The 21806-nt window shown below is 42.3% G+C and overlaps 1 protein-coding gene across 1 annotated transcript in view; it reads right to left on the bottom strand.

Annotated features, from left to right (window-relative positions):
- Positions 1-3262: 3262 nt before the first annotated feature.
- Positions 3263-21806, bottom strand: part of SI (sucrase-isomaltase) — a 112621-nt gene continuing 94077 nt past the window's right edge. Inside the window, exons 52-71 of the mRNA XM_082223813.1 lie at positions 21150-21246; positions 20918-21030; positions 20521-20646; positions 19509-19637; positions 18009-18119; positions 17753-17815; positions 17133-17249; positions 15876-15960; positions 14571-14709; positions 14090-14223; positions 13626-13660; positions 13412-13528; positions 11617-11765; positions 10269-10353; positions 10115-10171; positions 8774-8898; positions 8066-8154; positions 7443-7492; positions 6746-6910; positions 3263-3858 (exon numbers count right to left, since the gene is read on the bottom strand). Of these exons, the coding sequence (XP_082079939.1) occupies positions 3781-3858; positions 6746-6910; positions 7443-7492; positions 8066-8154; positions 8774-8898; positions 10115-10171; positions 10269-10353; positions 11617-11765; positions 13412-13528; positions 13626-13660; positions 14090-14223; positions 14571-14709; positions 15876-15960; positions 17133-17249; positions 17753-17815; positions 18009-18119; positions 19509-19637; positions 20521-20646; positions 20918-21030; positions 21150-21246 (2064 nt within the window). The 3' untranslated portion in view covers positions 3263-3780. The remainder of the gene's footprint in view (positions 3859-6745; positions 6911-7442; positions 7493-8065; positions 8155-8773; positions 8899-10114; positions 10172-10268; positions 10354-11616; positions 11766-13411; positions 13529-13625; positions 13661-14089; positions 14224-14570; positions 14710-15875; positions 15961-17132; positions 17250-17752; positions 17816-18008; positions 18120-19508; positions 19638-20520; positions 20647-20917; positions 21031-21149; positions 21247-21806) is intronic.

The following is a 21806-nucleotide window of genomic DNA, read 5'->3' as shown; positions in this document are numbered from 1 at the left end:
GTGGCCACACTGGGCACCACCCTGTAGAGGGAACCAAATTTTAGTGTTGCACAGGGCAGCACTGCCATTTGAGAGCCCAATGTCCACCGCTGATACAGTCCACCAGCCATGGATTGTGTGCAGTAGTCACGCAATAAAATCAGGTGGTTTGTCAAGTGGACTACCATACATGGCTGGTGAGCTGTTTGGCTTCACCAATCCCAAGTCTTTCCTTGAGTTTGTATCACCTTTATCTGACAGGTTCACTCCAGATCCACTTGAAAGTATTGCCCGTCCCCATGGGTTTCTGGTGGAGTTAGGTTGAGCCAGCATTTAACATAAAACTAAGGCTACCTGAATGGGTTCATGTATAAAAGTATGTAAGGCCTCAAGAGCCTTTAGGTTTTAAAAAGCTGACAGATCTCCTTGGTTAATCAAAAGTCATAATCAAATTGACATGAAGGCAGAAAGTTAATATTGCGGCCAGTTGGGGTTTTTTATGTCCATTTTCTTTTATCTAACCACAATCACTCACAGCACGTGTTTTAATCTCCCTCAATTCTGTAGTCATCTTTCCCTTTGATTTTACTAGCAGTCTTGGAGAAATCTCTTTATTAATCTCTTTCAATACAGTTGTCTGGCCAACCTTCTTTCTCACTTGCCCATATTTTGTAAGTTATATTGTCTTTTAAAATAATCTTCTCGACTCTGAAGTCTGACAGTGAATTGTTTGGGCATTAATAATAATCTCTTTGAGAAATGCCTTTAATGATAACATAATATCTCCATAATTGCCCATTGCTCTTTGATATTTATATCTCAAGTGAAATCTTGTGGAAGTATCTCTCTCAAAGCATTTTCTGTCTGAACTAATTGCTCTCTGTTTAGAATTTTATGGGGGGGGGGGAAGGTTATGACTGTTTTCTACACTCGTCTGCCACATTTTAGAGAGGCACCCCTCTATCTTGAGATATGGTGGCTGATGGAAGGCAGAGATAAAACAAGAATTTGCCTTGTGATGCATCCAAGGTGTGCATTAAAAAACTGGGGAGGGGGGGGGAGTTGGGAGAATCCCACCACTGTTGATCACATGTGTCAGAGTTGCTCCCCGATCCTAGCTCACAGAGGATCACGCTAGCCAGCGATCATTTAGTAAAAGTCTTTATTGAGTTACAGTTCCCATTCTCAAGCTGCTGCGTGCAACTCTACGTCTTATGGTTAGATCGGCGAAGCTCTGTCTGGGTCCCCGCCTCCTGTACACCAACTTAATATCCTAGCCTTACTCCACCTTTTCCGCCAGACTGTTCTTCTCTGGGTCCCTCTGCCCCCCGGGGTCTCTTCCTTCCGGGACTCTTCTGACGCTGACCCCCCGGACCCTTCTGTCTCCTTGCGCCGGGCTTTAGGACCTGGCTCCCTTTCCGGGCTGCTTACTGCGCCACCTTCCTGTGCATTTGAACTTGGCGCGCGCGCCCAACCTTCCACTTTCCGTCTGACCGTTTCTTCGCTCCCTGATGGAGGTGTGGCCACTCCTGACTCGTGCCCTCCCTCCTGTTGTGAGCTGCCAGCGCTTGATACCTGACTCCCTTCCTCTCCCCTGCTCTCTGTTGGTGACGCTGGTCCCGATTTCCAACTGCTCTCCTCTGAGTCCCCTCTGGCTCTATCTCCCTGGGGTGTCCCCCTAGGCTCCCCCCTTGCCCTGGCCACTGGTGCTCCTTTCTGTGAATCTTCCGATTCACTGGAAAGACTCGGAGATCTCGGGTCGTCGTCATCACTCATCCTTTCTTCTGCCTCCTCCCCCTCGCTCTCTGTTTCCTCCCTTGCCCTTGCCTCTGCTCCTGAACCCCTGACAACATGCATTCCATGCTTTGCTATGCAGGGATCAGAGTGTCCTACTAAGGTTAATTGCACACCATAGATTTATAGTGCACCCCTCCAAAAGATTAATGGGAGCTGTAGTTTGTTAAGGGTGCAGGAAATGTAGCTCTGTGAGGGGTAAATTAGGCTTCCTGGGTGGGTGGGTGCTTTAAATGCATGGTGTGTATGCAAATTGGGGAGACCAAGTTTCAGATTTCCCATGCAGTCATAGAGGTCATTGGCTGCAGGTGTCTTGAGGGACCACCCAGACATCCTTTGGTGCCTTTAGAAACAGGTCCACACTTTACATTGTCGGGTCTTTCCCCTTTTAGCCCCCAATGCTTTCCCTGGGAAAACCTGCTCTTTAATGCTGAATTGGAACAAATGGCAATTCAGGTTTTCTTCATACTGCCATTTGCTCCAATTAAGCAGTAACAAGCGTGTTTTCATGGGGGAAGCACCAGGGCAAAAGTGGGGGGTCATGCATGGAGCTTTAAATCACAAAATGAAGTCTGAAGTGTGCTTTGAGCTCTAGAATCAGAAGTAAATATCAAACCACTTATTTTCTCCTTTTCATTTTTGGAGAGTGGAGTGTCCTTGATTCCCTTCGGTCTTCAGTTACCAAGATTTTGATCCCTTTAGCGATGTAAGTTTTTGCATTTTTAAAAAAAGAATTGATGAAATCTACCCTGAGCCCACAGGAAATCAATTCAAACAAATCTATAAACATTCTATTATTTTAAAGTGAGCACAAGACCCATTTCATTAGTAGTGATTCAATGTTAGGTGTGCAGCAGATGCTCCAAAAAAATTGTAGAAAAATGGAACTGCAGACTTGGAAGGAACCAAATGGTCATCTAGATGCAATGCAAGAATTACATCTAAAGAACCCCTGGCAGATCCAAGCACGTAAGCAGCGTTCCTCATTGAGAACCATGCGCTGGATCACAAACCATGTATGCAGGTCAGCCAAAAGAGATCTCCATCCACATTGTACAATGTTGATGGGGCTGTGTAATGAAACTACATTTCCCAAGAATTTCTGAGGACCTAGTACTGAACAGTGAGGCGAAGAAATACTTCCCTGATATGTCTTGCCACTATTGCAACACAGGTGTAGGTGGGTGGGTTGGGAGAAGACCTGTCTCCTATTCTGCCCCCAATTGTTGTCATAGAACCACCATCGTACCAGTCCCATAAGTGAGGTGGGAGCATGTGGTTAGAAGTTGCTGGATAAGTGAGAGGAGATCTAAGGACTGGGAGGAAGGGCGAATAATCCATAGCTCTGATTAGAAACTGAGCTTCAGAAGTATATGAAGCTTGAAAGTGAGGGTGAGTATTATTGGCTGGAAAATCCAAGTCTTAGTGACACTACTAAAGTCTTTACAGATGTGCACACGCACCCACAAAATCTAAACGTGCAACTATGTACATTGTCGGTGGAGTTTTATTGTCACATTAGTATAATTTACAAAATAATAAGAATGCTCTGTTGCATTTTATCACACACTCTTGCAGAGATATTTATAAACATCATAATAAACTACAATTGCATAGTTCATCATGTTAGGCATTTTAACTCCTTTGCAAAAGAGACCAAAAATGTGATTCCTGACATACAGATTGTACGGCTATAATTGATATATATATTAAATACATTCAACCGCCTATTTTACAAATTTATCCCCTGCCCCTGCATTTCAGTGAAATAAACATCCCTTCTCATTTTAAAGGCCGAAAGCAGTATTCTAGAGTTGTCAGATACAACAGAAATGGTTTGCCTTAAAAAATGAAAATGCCTTATTATATTTTAACTACAGTTCAGTCCCACCCATTCCTTCGTTTGTTTACTGCTAACATAACAAAACACAGTTTTTAAAATATATTACAATACACATTCATTAGAGCCATGGCGAGGTTCTCATGGAGCATGTTTTCTGCAGACAGTTAAGTGCTTGTCACCCATCTAACCTGGGCTAATTTATGAATGAGGTAATCTTTGCTGGTGAGATCCACTTTTAGTATCTGAATAGGAGAGATTAAAAGAGGGGTGGGTGGGTTAATTCAGTGCTATTTTGAGAAATTCTTACAACCACAGATGCCTGATTTGTGAAAGCAATACCAGTCTCTCAGAAGGATTTTGAAACACATTTGTAAAATGACACTCACTGCAAATGCATGCAGGTATTACTATAAAATGCAACACACAAGGTCTCAGGCTTGTTGGAAAGCACATTCTTTCTACTTTGCACTGGATGTTTAAAGAACGGGGAGAATTTTGATATTATTTGTATTTGAATGAGAAAACCACCTAATTCGCACTTCTCAATATGCAAGTGAAAACACAGCTGTCTTCAAAATGTGCACCTCTCCAAAGTTTGCAATGCACGATTCCAGCAAAAGTAGTGTGTACATAAATGCATCTACTAGCATAAAATGTGCACAAAATTAGTGAAAACAGTATGCAAAGATTCATTCTATTCATCAAAACTCTTTTCCAAAAAAATGTGCATATTAGTCAAAACCTCATACAAAAACATGTTTAAGTAATTAGAACTACAATGCTGGCAATTTTTTTCTGAATGGGAGGAAGGGAACTTGGCTGCTTTCATTGTAAAAAAAAAAAGACTGTTGTGTTTCCCATCTTTCATTCCCCCATCAGTGATACGCCACATAGGGGAAGCTTTTAAAAATGATGATGATGAATCATAGTTGAATTGTGAGAAACATAGCTTGGGCTCAAAATATGTGTGTCCCCCCCTCCCACAATTCCCCTGATAATTGTCACTGAAAACTAATAGGTCTGTACAGCAGAACACTGCTCTAAGTCAGAAAAGACGATGCAAAGAAAAGCTGCGGGGGGGGGCATCCTGACTGATTTGGGAAGAATTCTATTCTATAAGGTAAAGTTATGCAAGTGTGGAGGGAGAAATGGGGCAAAGATAACAAGGAATGGATAGTCATCCAAAAGTTCAAAGGTAGGCAGATGATCAAAGGTTAAACAAAAGAGAAGAAATGGTTCTATTCAAGTTGAAAACAGGACACTGTAACCCAAATAAATGTTTAGCTTTAATTAAACCACTTGGAAACAGACTTTTGAGTGCCAGAAAAAAAGTTCTCAAAGTCAGAACTTAGGATCTCTCCCCATACTAAGCATTTGCTTCCAATTCCAAATGTGAGGTGTGAAAAGAGGGAGATTTAGCTATCACTATAGTATGGTGGATAATCTCAATTTCATTTAAAAACATCTCTTGTTATAGAAAAAAGAAGAGGGCCGGGAAAGATAAGATACCTTTTATATTACTGCATGGACATGTGGCATGAAAATATTTTAGCCTTCTAAAGCTGGTGGGAAAGAGATGGAAGAAGCAGAAACTTGAAAGCATTTTCTCCAGACTGATAGCAGCAGAAGGTCAGCAGAAGAAGGAAGGAGGCTGGCAGTGAAAATGAGAAAAGGAAGAGCAGGGAGAGATTAGCCCAATGTGAGATGCATTTTATTAGAGGCAGAAAATGAGAGCTGCAAGAAGGAGCAGGCTTACAGAGATGACTAATGCACGTTTCTGTTGCACTGAGCAGCAATTAGCTGAGTGATAATATTGGGAAATGCAGGACATGAAAGGAAAGCAAACAAAAATGCAAAATGGAAGTAAAGCAGGAGGATATAAATGCAGGATTTTGATGAATTTACTTGCAGGAGAAGCGGCAATTAGGCCTATTGCTTGGAATGCTGCTGACCGCTTTTACACTGGGGTCTCGGTGGAAGGCAGAACTAATGTGGCAGCAGGAGATGGAGGAGATTCATCTAACCAGCGGAAGCTCTGCACAAGGACTTCTGCGTACCCCCTCTCTTCCCTCAAAACTGGCTTTGAGAGGGTCCCAACTGTGGAGGGAGGTAGCAAGGCACATCCCATCTGACAAGCTGAAATGCTCATGCAGATGGAACAACTGGAAGAGTGTGACATTGATTTCTATCCTTTATATTTACCGGGCTGGATGGGAGGGGAGAAAGCAAAATTACCACAATGATGATTGAGGAAGGAAAGGATGGTTTTCAGTCCACAGCGTCAGAGGGTATCTTTCCTATGCACCCCCTGGTTACGCTGTGGTACCAAACCAAGGGTCTCTAGAATCTAATGACATAGGAGAATCTGTACATCCTTTTCTGCATGTCGTAGATGCACAAGATGTGCTTGCCAGTGGTTTCGGACTATTTTGCAAATATTTACGCAATTGTCAGAGATGTGGAAATGATGCAATTTCTGCCATCTCCTTTGTGTTCCATATTGCGTTCCAGCTTTTTCCTCAAGGATCTCCGCCTCATCTATCAAGTTTTATGCTACAGTGCCACAACCAGGAGAGGAGGTTATTCATAGACCATGTATAAGCAGCTTCATGAAAGGTGCCAAGTTGGATTGAGCACACTAATATAGCAGCAGGAGGGGACCTCAAGCTTGGAGGCCACATGCCTCCCACCACATCTCCCCTCAGGAGTCTTCACAGACTACGTCATCACACCGGGCCACACTCCTCCTCATCACTCCCAAATCAAGGAATGTGGCCCTCAAGCTGGGGAAAAATACTCCCCGCCCCTTCTGTGTAGGTCGCCAGCATACCAGTGCATGCCTTCACCTTCAAGAAGCATGTGCCCACTACGCACCAAAAGATACAGACATTTCTTAGGCACAGTGGTGCCATTTGTGTCAGATGTTAGCATCTCTTCTAGTTTGGATTTAGATTTGAAATCTTTATTATGAGCCTGTATACATATTTTGTTCTCATACCGGGTGAAAAGAAAATCTTAGAATATAAAGTGGAAAGGAATACTGTGTTGATTTTAGAGGACTGGAAATATAAGTAACATGAATAGGGGAAAAAATGTTTTCACTAATAATTCCAATATTTTTAGACTTACCTGGTTTGCTGAATCATATTCTAGGGTAGCTGGTTCTGTTTGCCCATCATAAGTAACAGTAACACTTGTAACTGAGGATGTGACTCCCCAGATGTGCAGATAACCCATTCTTAAGACAAGGGCATCAGGTAGATTGTTGTGGACCACAGTGACATTCAATGTATTCTGAAAAATTGAGAAAAAGAGGCTGTATTTTTAATAAATGGGCCCTAAATGCTATAGACAGATTCCATCAGCACTCTCCAACTTCTAACTCAACCACCTGCACATGTGCAAGTAGCCTGAAGTTCACACATTTATCTTCAGCTTGCAAAGGCTGCACGTCGGGTGATGACATTTATGCATGAAACCTATCAAGCACTACAGACAAATCTTTCACATCATCTCTGAGCAATGACTGAGGTCCAAAGAGCTGTTTTTGGCATGCCCAAATAAAATGTGTGACATGAGTCTCTGTTAAATCTCCTCTGGTTGTATATTGTCAGCCTGGGAATCTCTGAATCCAGGCCAACATTCTACAATGGAGAGATGCATTGTGGAGATACGTTTTATGTGCATGTTTGAATTATATAGAAATTGTTTTATAAGGAAAGGTATGCAGGGGGAATGAAAAACTTGAGTGCAAAAATGTATTTGTTGTTACAAGGAATATGCATCTTTTCTTAAATTATTTGGAGGGATAGGTTAATAAGCCTACCTGCGTTACTTGAAATGTTGAAAAGTAGTAATTGGCAGTTTCATATGCATCTGCAAAATAAATATATGTATAAATATATATTACTATAGTTTCTCAGAATAGTAAACTAAGTTTGCACATTGATGGGCAAAGCAGGTTGATGGGTGAACAAGAGACAGAGTGGGCAGTAGCATATTGGAACGGGTTCATAACCCAATTTGACACAAATTTCATTGGATTAATTTGGGCTAGTCACTTTCTTTCACTAAATTTTTGTCCTGTGAGAATAAAATGAGATAGCAGCACCCCATAATCTAATGAAGAAGGATGGGGTACCAAGTTCATACATAATAAATTACAGTGGCACCTCTGGTTGTGAACTCAATCTGTTCCGGAGGTCTGTTCGTAACCAGAAACCACTCATAACATGAGGTGCGCTTTCACTAATGGCGCCTCCAGCTGCTGCCGTGCCGCTGGAGTGCAATTTCTCTTTGCATCCTGGGGCAAGGTTTCCAACAAGGGGCATCTACTTCCGGGTTAGCAGAGTGCGTAACCCGAAGAATTCACAAGGGGGACAGTTCGCAACATGAGGTACCACTGTAGTCACCAAATCCGGGGCCTTTCCTGTCTGACAAGGCACTTACCAATTGTAATTCCATCATCCCAGTAAAGTTCTCCTCGAGAATTGCCATTATCATCCAAAGCAACAGTGAGCCCCAGAGGGTTCTTCCGGCTAGAAAAAGTACAAGAAAAGAAGTAGAAAACATTCCTTAGGAAATGCCTATTGCTTTGATTTGATTTGTAGATGCAAAGGGCAAGGGCCACAGCTCAATGGTAGAACATCTGCCTTGCATTCAAAAGGTCCCTGGTTCAATCCCCAGTCACTCCAGGTAGGAAACGTCTGCCTGAAGCCAGGGACAGCCACTACCAGACAGTGTAGACAGCACTGGACTGGATGGACCAATGGTCTGACTTGATATAAGACAGCTTCCTATGTTCCTGTGTTGTTCCTAGGCATCCTGCATGGAGAAGGGGGTTGGACTGATTGACTTCCAAGGTCCTTTCCCAACTCAGTAATTCTATGAGAATTCTGAAGACTGTCCAAGAAACCTCTTTGGCGAGTGTTGGGCTCCTGTGTGCCCATGAACCTCCCTACCTAACATAAGGAACTTCCCATTTACTGTGAAAGCGAGAAAGATCTGCAGGCACACACTGAAGGTCCATTTCTGACAAGTCAGCTGGTTGGCCAGTTTTTGAATGGCTGATCACCTGAGATCAACCATTCAGCTACTGCTAAAGCGGAGTCAAGTCTTCATAAAATTCAAGTTCATTCCATGAGAAATTGTACTCACCTGGCATTGGTAGTAATATCAGGCTCTTGCCAGGGGATGATGTAGCCACCCCGGATATGAAGATTTATATGCTCCAAAGGTGCATCCAAGTCCTGGAATTGTCTTCGCACTCCGATATATTTCCCCTACAACCATAAAAGCAGAACTTTGAAACGGTGCTGTCAAACCTCTCCTGTCAGAATTTCTCCTTCTCCGTGAATTTTACAAACAGAAAAATTCTGTCCTCTGTTTAAGGTGGAAAATATTCCCCATGGGCATCTGGTTGGCCACTGTGAGAACACAATGCTGGATTAGATGAAACATTCACCAAATCTAGCAGGCTCTTCTTATGTCTTCCTCTCCTTCACTGGGCTTCCATTCAAAACCAAACCCTCTATTCCCCACTTTGTAAAGGATGGGCACCAGTTGAGCATTAAAGATATGGTTCGGAAGAGGAACGTGCAATTATATTCCTCAAGATATTGAACTTTGACTGTGTCACCTATGCAGTGCTTTTTTCTGGGGGGATGCAGGGGGATGCATACCCCTAAACATTTTGTGAATCTATTTTGAAGAAACTATTTTTTAAAAAAGTAAATATAGCATGGTGAATCGTCAGTTCCATTGCTACCCCCGATGGCGACCTCATTTCCTTTTCCGGTGTTTCCTGAGTCTCAAACGGAAGCGAGCGTTTAATGTGTGAAGCAGTGTGAAATGTGGATGTGTGGTGTTTTACTGATGAAAGTTTGGCTTCATTGAGGGACAGTATTTCAATATGAGTAGGAAGATGTTAGTGCACACAACCTCATGTCAATGTGGAAGTGACTGTGGGCTGTCAGCTGTGTAACATGAGGTAATGTTCTTTGTACTTTTGTCCATTTACTATATCTATTTCCCCTGATTTGAACTATAAAATGGTGATTTTCTCGAGTCAAAATGAGAGTACCTCTAAAAATTTTTTTTAAAAAAAGCACTGCACCTATGTATCCTTGAAATGATCCTTGAAATTAGTCTACTAGTTGAGTTCAACTAAGGAGATTGTTCCATCAGCACAACCATTTTTATCTGCCAACAGGACAATCTTGCCTCTTCCTTCTGGCAGTTCTCCCAAGCACCCACCCTACCCCAGAGCAGACTTGGAGGAGGTGCAGGGGCTGCCTTAGGGGAAGAGAGGGGGGAAATCCCTCTTGAGCAACTGCAAATACTTGAGCGAACTTCTGCTAGTGGAACAGGTTAGTTGATATCTGGCTCAGTGCCTGGAAGGAGCTAACCTGATTGGATAGGACATTTTAAACTTGCATCTAACTTGCCAGTATCACCTGATTTAAGGTTACTCTTGACAAGATTTATTAAGCTGCTTACCGTGTGATAATCATACCACCGCGCATCTGGTATATAAGCATGTACTGTCACAGCACCCTAGAATTTAAAGAGATGAGTGTAAAATGAAGACAAAGCAGAAAATAGCATGCACAAACGTTCCATTTATAAGTGACAGTATTATTTAATGGCTTACTTGGTCAAGTACTGGGCTGATGAGAAATGCTGGGCCCCATAAAAATTGTTTGTAGATGTCCCATGTTGTTTTGTCACCCACAAACCTGAAGAAACATGGTACACCATGGTTATTTCATCTTATCAGACTTGCAGTCTCAGTACATTATAAATCAATTCCAGTTCTAAAACATTGCCCAATTTTGTTTGTGTTTTTTTTAAATGGACTTCTCGATGTAACGAGACATCCAACTGGGATGCAGAGTAGCTATTTCAGCTGATTTTCAAAAATAAAGAGTCAAGTCTTGGTACCAGTCCTCAGTCAGGTTTAGTTCCCAAACCTATTCATTTCACTGAAGCTTGGCAAGCTCACTAGATGGATGACACAAGTTATTGTACATGATTTCTAAAAACTCCAACAGCCTAATTCTAGGGGCGGGGAGGTCTGCTCAGGGATATGGGAGAGAAAGTGAGTTTCTTAATTTCACTTTTTTAAAAAAGTAGCAATTTGCATCCATCTACAAGGTGAATGTTAAAAACCGCAGCTCACTTTTCTCCCAAAGATAGGAAGAAGCCTTGCTGTGTTGCCAGATGTTATCATCAAGCTGTTTAGTTCCAGCATTGAAAGACTTTTTTAAGCACCTGAGTGAACTTCTTTTTGTTCTTCCCAGCAATCCTTCTGCCAACAAAACAGAGAACTCTTGGTGGTTGACTGAGTATTTGGTTGTGATAGTGAAATAGTTTGGGCTGGCTGGAGGATCAAGGGGGAAGCAAGGTAGTAGCTTTATATCCCTTTTGCCTCCACAGATTTTGGAGGAACCTGCCAATACTGGAAGAGTCTCATAAAGTACAAATTAGGTGTGATCACTGTTAAAAGTGAATTGAATCGTAATTTCTCCCTCATCCTTAACTGATGCTTATGGGGATGTTTGGGGATATGGAAGAGGGGAATGTGTAGGTTTAAAGCAGGGGTCAGCAAACTTTTTCAGCGGGGGGGGGCAGTCCACTGTCCCTCAGACTTTGTGGGGGGCCAGACTATATTTTTTTTGGGGGGGGACACATGAACGAATTCCTATGCCCCACAAATAACCCAGAGATGCATTTTAAAGAAAAGGACACATTCTACTCATGTAAAAACACACTGATCCACGGGCCAGATTTAGACGGTGATTGGGCCTGATCCGACCCCTGGGCCTTAGTTTGCCCACCCATGGTTTAAAGGTTTGTAGCAATGAGTCCAAAGCAATAATTATGCTAAAACATAACCTGATATATTTTCTGACTTGGTGGGGAAGATGTATTGGTTTGTTGAGCCCATGACAAATTTTCACAACAGTATCCCCCACAGTGTGTTGTCACTTAACACTTACTCATGCAGCAAAGGACGGGCAACAGTGTCGCCGTTAACATGGGCATTATGCATCAATGTGTAGAGATAGGGTAGCAATCTGTAGCGTATGCTGAGCACATCCCTTGATATATTTACAAATCTTTCATCAAAGGAGACAGGATCTTGCCTCTGTAAAAGAGATAAGAAGTTCATTCAGGCTGCAGAATATCTTGCCCTGTTCCCCCCCCCTCCCCCGGAAGAAAATCCCAGTAAGCATCAATCAAAAGGCTTTCAAATTTCCATAGAAAACTCACATCATTACATATAAGAGAATACAGGGCAGGCAACATATGTTGAGTCAAACAGAATATCATAAGAAACTGGCTGCATTTTGTAGATTTAGTCTGTGTCTTGCTGCAGCCTGGAGATGGGGCAGGAAAGTTGAAAGCTATTTTGGATGCTAATCTCTACCTGGGTGAAACCTCTAGTAAAGAAATCCTTCTATCATCTGTCTTTGGAACAAAATACAAGGTAAATGAAATATTAAATGGAACATCCTTTGGGAATTAATTAATATAGATGACACTTCTATCTTTCAGCCTTTGAAACAACTCCACTTTCTGAAACCTGTTCTGAGTAAGCCTTCAAAGCGATGCACCCATCACTGACCCAGGGTCATTATTCCCTCCAAACTACCCATAGGTTGTGTTTGTGTAAACCACTAGGGAAATCTGTGTTTCTAGACACATGTGTGTGCTCCCCTGACTGCTGGCAGTGAGTGGGGACGGATTTGTTGTGCCTCCTGTGGCACATCAGACACGTACAGATGCATGTTATATCAGTGCTGGGAGCAGGGGCAGAGCCAAGGAAGTTACGCAGGTCTACAACACTGTCACACCAAAACTTTTCACATTTTGCAATGGCCTACAACCCCCCCACTTTGGGCATAACTCAGAGCAGAGCTTTTAGTGTGGCTGCCGCATTCTGTGGAGCAGCATTCCTGATAAGACATGGCAGGCACTAGATAGCTGCATTTATTTTGGAATCTGTTAGGGATACACACAGAACCACAGCCAATATAGAATGTTGGAGAGTGAGTAGCAAGGAGGCAGTCTGGTTTTTATTGCAATGTTGAGCAACATAGCCTCTTTCTTCCCTTCACATGTCCACTCATTGCAGGGTTGAGAAAATTCAGGGCTGAGAATTCATGGTTACACAGCATCCAGAACAGCTCACTGCTCTATTTTCATCAGGGAGGAATGAAAATCGGAGTAGGAAATCAGAAGAGGGGTGAGTGTCTAAACCAGCAACTAACCATACTGTCAGGGAACTGACATCAGAGCAGCAGGAGAAGGAGAGGCTCTCCGATTCTGCTGGGGAAGGTACCAGCACTAGGGGGAAACACAGCTTGATAGAGGGGGAAGGAAATCAGCATAACACCAAGGATCCAGGAGAGCCAATGGGAGAAGAGGTGGAAGGGCTCCGGGATTCTTCCTTGGAAGTCAGTGAGGAGAGCACTGGTCCTCCACTACCCACGCCCTCCCTGCGAAGGAGACTTCCGCGCAATGAGAGGCGGAGATGATTGGGTGTCAAACAGCTTTTATGCTGGCAAAGGTTTAAGAAACGCCCACAGACAGATTCTGCTAGCGACTGAGGCAGCCACACTGAGATGGGCTGTGAAGTCAAGACGGTTTAACCTAGGCAGCCAAGCTTCCAAACGGGAAAGTTTACGCACGAGTAACTCCCAACCACTACACATACATTTTTAGATTACCAACAGTATTACAGTTGCTTTACTACTGCATGCAACACACTGCCAAAACAGGTAGACACACCCTAGTTCCCATCACATTATGATTTCTTGAGAAGGTGTAGAAGGCTCCAAGTTCCATCCATCGGGCACACATTTCATAGGTTGTGTCATTGAAGAAGCCACAGATGTCAGCACCAGTCTGGAAGCATGGAAAGGGGAATGAGGTTAGAATGATCTCTGCCACATTAGATTATTCAAAAGTGTTTCAAAGACTTTGATCCAGGAGCAGAACTTACATAGGAGATTCCAAAGAGGCTGAACTCCATGATACCTGTCAAAAGGAAGCACAATAGGATTTTCTTGAGCAACCTGTCTCTTTAAAGGAAGTGACCAATGCTCTCAGGATCCTTTTTGAATGCTAATATAACGTCTCCGGTTTCTGCTGCAAGTACAACGGTTTGTGGGGCCAGATGGAAATCATGGAAATAGTGAATAGTTTAAATTATCCCCATTGGCTCAGGAACTTGGAGGAAAGGGGTGACAGTGTAGATAGCTTGCACTGGACACACTGGTGGGACACCAAAACACACCCAATTATGGTTGAGTCCAGACACAGGTGAGGACATTGCCGGTAACATGATACAGGGGGCAGATACTGGGAGCCACCACTCCAATTAAGATTCTATCCCCTTACTAAAAAAAAAAAGCAGACCAGACACTTTTGTGGCAAACCTTGGATAACGTTGAAGATTCTCCTTACCAATCACAGATTTTGTAAGCTGATCCCATCTTGCATAGTTATCACCAAGCCAATGTCCTACCCATTGTCCACTGGAGGGATAAGTTGAACGGGTAATAATGATCCCACGTTCCTTTGTGGCGTTGCGCATACCACTAATAGGAAGATAAAAAGGCGCGCGTGAATATAGTGTTTCATGCGAATTATTATGCTACTTAAAGATTCCACTCGGTTTGGATTTCAAAGCGGCGGCTGCAACTTCCCCTGCTCCTCCCCACAATAACCTATAGCAATCTAAAGGGTGAGTTGTGGCATCAATGGACAACATCAGTTTCACATGGACTACCATTTTGCCACCGCAAGAGTGCAAGGGATAATGTTGGTGGAAAAATGCTAGCAAAAAATTGCAGAACGTGAGGTGTGGCACACCTTTACTGTCACAACACCATCTTGTGTAAAGAAAGCAGGATTTCCAGAATATGAAACAGGGGAAACAGCTTACTAGTAAGTTGGTTCTGCTTGAGACCATCCGTACAGGTTATGCACATCATAGTGCCTCACGGGTGTTCCGTCAGAGAGACGTTGTTCAGTATCCATGCACAGCGTCACAAGATCCAGTCCTCGTTCTCTTAAAACCAAGGCTAATGAGGAGACAGGGTAAGACCACACAATGAGGTGGGCCATTTTCTAAGGGAATAGGACATGTTAATTTTCTCTTAGAACGAAGGATATATAGAGTCCAGGCTGCTGCAGCAAAAATGTCTACGGCAACATTTCCACATACAGTGGTACCTCGCAAGACGAATGCCTCGCAAGACAAAAAACTCGCTAGATGAAAGGTTTTTCCGTTTTCGATTTGCCTCGCAAGACGAATTTCACCTATGGGCTTGCTTCGCAAGACGAAAACATCTCGCGACTTTGTTTCCTTTGTCTAAAAACAAAGACATGTTTTGTTTATAAAGTTAATTTATTTTCCCTTCAATTTTTGAACTGCTCTTTACAGTATGTGTGACTTTAAAGAGCAGTTAATAAACTGTTGTTGTACCAAATTTGGCTTTGTTTGGACTTTTTTTGACCATAGGAACGCATTAATTGATTTTCAATGCATTCCTATGGGATTTCGTGATTCGCAAGACGAAAAATTCGCTAGACGACAAAACTTGCGGAACGAATTAATTTCGTCTTGCGGGGCACCACTGTATATTATTGCCTTCCCTCTTATGTCCAGGGCTGGATAGTCATTTGCAACAGACAGCACCATTAATTCAGCTTGATTCTTGCATCCATATTGGTTTTCCAGTTTAAATGGACTCTTATGTAAGAGATAGGCTCACTTCTATTGGCCGGCAAGAGACATGCAGACTCCACAAACTATGAGAAACCAGAGGATCTCATCTGTATGTCAAGGCAATCAGTAAGGGAGTCTGCAGTTGTGTGGAAGAAATATTATATAAAAATTATTTAGATGTTTAATGGGACTTATTATAAAGGTTCAGAATAGATAACCTTACAAGGAGGGATTTATTTTTGAAATGAAATATTAGAACAAATGTAAAGTTTCTGGTGCTGTTTGAAGGGAAGTACACAGAGGTGACAAATCAACAAATATGTTACATGAAACTAGATGTAAAGCAGCCGAGCAATTTTTTGGTGTTTGAATAATACAATTCTAAGTTAGCAAGATATAGTCTCAAATCCTGTAGTGAGTATTAAATGAATGAATGGAAAGCCATGGGACAAGGTTATTATTCCTAATTTAAGTCTCACTGATCCAAGGGAACCTATGTGTTTTAAGAACTTCCCTTACCTGGCATATAGGGAGGTTTGTTTAAGTCTTGATCCCTGCAGCCACCAACAGCTCCATCAATGAAGTTGGATGGTTCATTCATGTCCTAAAATATAGTTTGAAATTCCAAAATATAAAAAATAGCACATTTTGTAAATGCTGGTGAGCATCTCCAAGCTTCAGCTCACAGCAGAAATTCACAAATGCTCACCTCAAACACCTCCCTCCTAGTTTGCATTCTCTAAGCCATACACCCCCAGTTAGCTTCACTTTTCTGTCCAGTGGGAAGAATATTAGTTGCACGTTGGTGGACATTAAGAAAAAAGCCTGATTCTTTCCTTCTCCCTCTTCTTTCATAGAATCATAGAATCATAGAGTTGGAAGAGACCACAAGGGCCATCGAGTCCAACCCCCTGCCAAGCAGGAAACACTATCAGAGCACTCCTGACATATGGTTGTCAAGCCTCTGCTTAAAGACCTCCAAAGTAGGAGACTCCACCACACTCCTTGGCAGCAAATTCCACTGTCGAACAGCTCTTACTGTCAGGAAGTTCTTCCTAATGTTTAGGTGGAATCTTCTTTCTTGTAGTTTAGATCCATTGCTCCGTGTCCGCTTCTCTGGAGCAGCAGAAAACAACCTTTCTCCCTCCTCTATGTGACATCCTTTTATATATTTGTACATGGCTATCATATCACCCCTTAACCTCCTCTTCTCCAGGCTAAACATGCCCAGCTCCCTTAGCCGTTCCTCATAAGGCATCGTTTCCAGGCCTTTGACCATTTTGGTTGCCCTCCTCTGGACACGTTCCAGTTTGTCAGTGTCCTTCTTGAATTGTGGTGCCCACAATTTGCTGTGCAGTAGTGTGCTGAGAAACCTTGTGATTTTTTTTTCCCTTCCCAATGGCTACTCATACTACTCTGGGATGTGCCAGGTCAATTGAAAAGGAGAGGGGAAGAGCTACACCCTCCTGGGTTGGAAGGAGGGTATATTTCTGATGGGCGGGACAATCACTTTCCAAGCTTTATGCATGCTAGGGGAAAAGTCCTACATCTTCTGGCACCTTTAACAAACTACAGATCCCAGGATTCTCCATGAGTGTGAAAGTTATATAAGAATGCTTTCAATATATGGTGAGGCTGTGCTACTTAGGAGCAATGCTAACCCCATCTGGGAATGGCAGGACCGAATGGAGCAGCAGACTCAGCCATTTCTGAATGGGGATATCGAGACCTTGGACTGAGAGGCAGCAGGGAAAACTCTCAGTATGTGATACTTACAGTCCACAGCCCATCATATTTGAGTACATTGGCATGATAGTCCACTAGCTCTCTTTGCCACCACTGCGATGTGGAACTGCGCAAGAAATCTGGGAAAGCGACATAAGCCCGGTACAGCTGACAAAAACACAGAGCAAGGAAGAAAATTAAAATATTTCCATATCACCCCTTTCACAAAGATTCCAAGGGGCTTTGCAAAACAAAGCAGAATACAAATATAAAAATAAAGCAATTGACAGTGTGTTCAAATATTACGTGAGAAAGCTGGGAGAAAACTGCTTTGAAAACTGGTGCCAAACAGGCAACTCTAGGCAGTGAAATTCACACTGGACCCCCACCCCCACAGCAAACACTTCACCTAAGATGACTGGGAGGAAGACTGGCAAATTAAGTAACTCCAGTTAGTGCACTGCACTTCTCTGCTTTGACAAACTATATACTTTAAACTCTAAAGAATAAATTCAATCAAAGAACCCTGTTGTGGGCATGTGCCATTATTGTCATGGGTCACAGGAGGTTTTGAAAAAGAAATGATCAGGACTGAGATTTTCTGTAACCACTGAGAGTTAATTGAGGAAACTGGGTTTGGGGTTTTGGGGGGGTTGGTTTTTTTTAAGTACCTCCAGTTGAACTTCCAAACTTGCATTTTCATCGACTGTTACATTGGGATAATCTGGCCACACCTTGTGGGAAAGGAAGAAATGTAGCGTTAGATGCGCTGAATTCTTGTATGCATTTGGAAACAATCTATGCTTTTATTTAATGAAGAGTGACTCCATTTAGGCTGAGTAGGAGGGTGGATAGGGGCAAACTATGCTTTTCATCAAATTGAATTTGGGTTGCGGCAAGTAAGGCAATGACATTTTGCTACAATACCTTCGCCCATGCAATGTCTGAACTGTTGATCCATTTGATAAAAACATCCTCCTGAACACCACTTGTGAAGGTGTTATATGGTTCAGTTTCATTGCCTGATATGGCTGGATCCTAAAGGAAAATCGAAAATACTTTTACTGTTACATTAAATGAGCAGTGCTAATGCTTTTCACTCATTCATTCATTCTGCTCTGTACATGACATGACTTCTTCCGCACCTCCCAACCTTCTTGGAGGATGCAGGTTTTCAGTCTGAGTTTCTGAAAGAATGCAGTGAGTGATGCTAATGGAACTCTTTGTGGTAGAGAATCACTAATAATAATAATAATAATAATAATAATAATAATAATAATAGTAACAACAACAACAATAATAATAACAATAACAATTTATTATTTGTACCCCGCCCATCTGGCTGGGTTTCCCCAGCCACTCTGGGCGGCTTCCATAGAAACCAAAAAACATTAAATATCATACATTAAAGCCTGAACAGGGCTGCCTTAAGATGTCTTCCGAATATCAGGTAGTTGTTTATCATTTTGACATCTCGCCACTACCGAGAAGGCCCTCTGCCTGGTTCCCTGTAGCTTTGCTTCTCGCAATGAGGGAACCGCCAGAAGGCCCTCGGCACAAAAACAAGATTATCTGTGGATAGCAGCATGACCTCTGATGGAAGGGAAACCCAGAGCAAGTTCTCATCCAGTTATTTCAAGGGATTATATAGAAGGAGATCCTTATTCAGCTTTTGCATAGTTTATATATTTCACTCTTATAAGTTTTGAGGGGCATCGCCTCTCTGTTTATCAGATCCTGGGGAACAATGTGTAGGTGAAAGCTATTGCCTTGATGACTCCTGAAGCTATCTGGCCGTCCATGGTTGGAAATGAGATACTGGTGCAAATGGACCCTGGGTCTGATCCAGAACCATGGTTATTATATTGCCAGGACTGGTAACACAAACTATCCAACAGAGCACAATGAAAACTGCATATTATCCAAAGTGCATAATGAAAGAAAGAACTAAGCAGGATGGCAACGAGCCTTGAACATTCTGATTTTATTAGATAAAGCAAACAAAAGCTGGTTAGGACTAGATAGACACACTGGCAGAGCACTGGATTGGCTCCACCTGTGTACCATGTAGGCTCAAACCTCCTGGCCCCACGGCTCCCCAAAACCACAAATGGGGGGCATTCAACTCTACCAAACCCCATGGGCTGCTACTCAGGAGAGATTGTGCAGAAGTTGGATTGGTGTCTTTGAGGCAATGATGGGCTTCATGAGAACCAATAAACTGAAACTGAATCATGTTGAGACAGAAGTGCTGGGAAGAGACAGTTCCCAGGGTTGAGTAATTGAGCAGACTGCCTGTTCTAGTGGGGTTGCACTTCCCCTAAAGGAACAGGTACATAGCTTGGGTGTACATTGAGGTACTGGACCAATAATGCATGCTACCAGCATTCCACAATGGTATCTCAAGAATGATTAATAATTACTCACCAGGATGATGATGTACCTTGAACCCTCTGATTTTATTCGATCAACAAAAGCTGGAAGGTCAGAGAAGTTTTTGCCAAGTGTGAAGTCTAGCTTCCGTTCCATGTAATCAATGTCTGTATATTGGACATCCTGTGTTAAAATAAAACAGCAAAGACATGTGTGAAAAATAAACTGAAGACCTGGAGATGATTAATTTAAAATAATCTCAACATGTTCAAGATGCAAAACACAGAAAGCATGGACTTTCAATATCAAATATGCCTCAATACAGTTAAGAATGTTCGAGTTCAGATCCATATATCCAGAAGCATACTTGATTCTGTGAACCGCCCTGAGACCTTTAGGTATAGGGCAGTATATTAATTAATTAATTAATTAATTAATTAATTAATTAATTAATTAAATACCCAAGATTCTTTCAGTGTGCATCTACAGCATGCATAGTGTGAATGGGGCAAACAGGTGTGTCATCAGTACCGTAGATCATATTTTTGATAAGATTATCATATATTCTAGGGTTGGACCAAACAATTTAGCCCCAACTTTTTGTTATTGTTTTATTAACTATTAAAATTCAAAACTACAAGGCAAATAGCAAACCCATCAGGTTCAATTTCAAGCATGTCTAAATGACATTAGGAAAGTTGAAGGGCCACTTCACAAACGGAGCCATAGCTAAGACACAGACACCTAAAAATGTAAACCTTAAATTTTCTGAGAATGTTTTATTGCTTTTTAAAACGGTTTTCACTTTGAGAGATCATTGGGATAGAGAAGGGCAAAACTGTTTCTTTGCTGACCTTAACCATACAAATTAGGTCTGTGTCTCTTTCCTCCACTCTTTCTTCTTCCCTTGGTTTTGTCTGCATAGAACTTTGAGTAATGTTTTATACAGAACTCAGTTGGGATTGATATAGTCCTGATTTTCTGAATCATTTTGAAATCTTCTTCCAACAAAATAATTATCGATTGGAATCTGAAGAGCACCGGATCACAGCTGCAAGGCACTTACGTAGGGTATTCTAGCTGCCCTCATTGCATCGTACACTTCGGCAACCTCAGACGTGTTTTTGTACCCATAGCGGCAAAGCTGGAATCCCAAGGCCCAATAGGGTGGCATGACAGGCCGTCCAATTAGCTGCAATTGAAGAGCAAATTATAGATTTAAAACAAAAGTGAAATAGGAAAAGGGGGTACAGAATAAAAGTAACATTTGGTGGACTCCATCCCATTCTGGTAGCGCACAAGTAGCCTCATGAAACAATTAGGAACTCTTGCTGGATGAACTCCTTCTCATCAAAAGATGTTGTGTGTTTATACTGAGCTGACATGTGGAGAAGCCTCCTACTAGAAACTAATATCCTTTTCTGGATCGTGACACTTAAGATACTAGAGCAGGTGTATCTTACTGCAGTGTATTCCTGAACCACTTCTTCTGGCGTTGGCCCCAAAACCATGTAAAAGTCTAGAATTCCTCCAATCGTGCGATATGTCAGAGCAGGTGTTGGCTGGAAGGTGACATCTGAAAAATCCAGAAGGAGGAGTTGGGAATTAATAATAAATTGCTACAAATATATCAGCGACAAAGGCAATTGTGTTTTTTAAAAAATGCATACATATATATAAATGTTGTTATTTTACCCATGGCATTGCTGTTCAGCAAAAGAACTCCATGAGCACTGCCATCATTTTCCAGGCCCATGTAGAAAGGGTGGAAACCATAGGAGTTTAGCTTGTACTGTAAGAGACAAAAAACAAAAAACAAAAAACAAAGCAAACAGAAGAATTTCATTTCTGCTGGAACAAAATCCATATATTGGTGGAAGTGCCTCAGCCCTTCTTAATAATAACCCTGAATAACTACAGATAAGTGATTGACGAAAACACCTTTGCAATTACAGCACATTTCCAGGCCTAGGCTGAACACTCCCCCTCCCCTCTCCAATAGAATACCAGCAAAAGACACAACACAGTTGAGTGGGATCAAATCAGCTAAGGAAAAGACACTAAGGCAAACAATAGGGAAGGGAGTGTTGAAAGGAAACAGCTGATCGGTGGGATTGGAAGAGAGATAAGGGATGCTAGGGAGGCTGCCTGGGAGTGGGGAGGTAAAAGCCAATGGATCCTCAGGATTTTTACATTGGGTCACCCCAAATTTACCCCAAATTCACCATCAGATCACATAGCATGTCCATGGCTACAGCCCGCACCCAGAAAATCACACGCCCACTGTTGTGTGGGGCCACAATGGCACAAAAATGTGTTACAAAGCACAGATCCATATGGATCCTCAGGATT

The sequence above is a fragment of the Podarcis vaucheri genome (assembly GCF_965113315.1).
Source record: "Podarcis vaucheri genome assembly, chromosome: 5".
Classification (NCBI taxonomy): Eukaryota; Metazoa; Chordata; class Lepidosauria; order Squamata; family Lacertidae; genus Podarcis; species Podarcis vaucheri.
The sequence above is the reverse complement of the archived record's forward strand: the minus strand, read 5'-3'. Positions and strand labels throughout refer to the sequence as shown.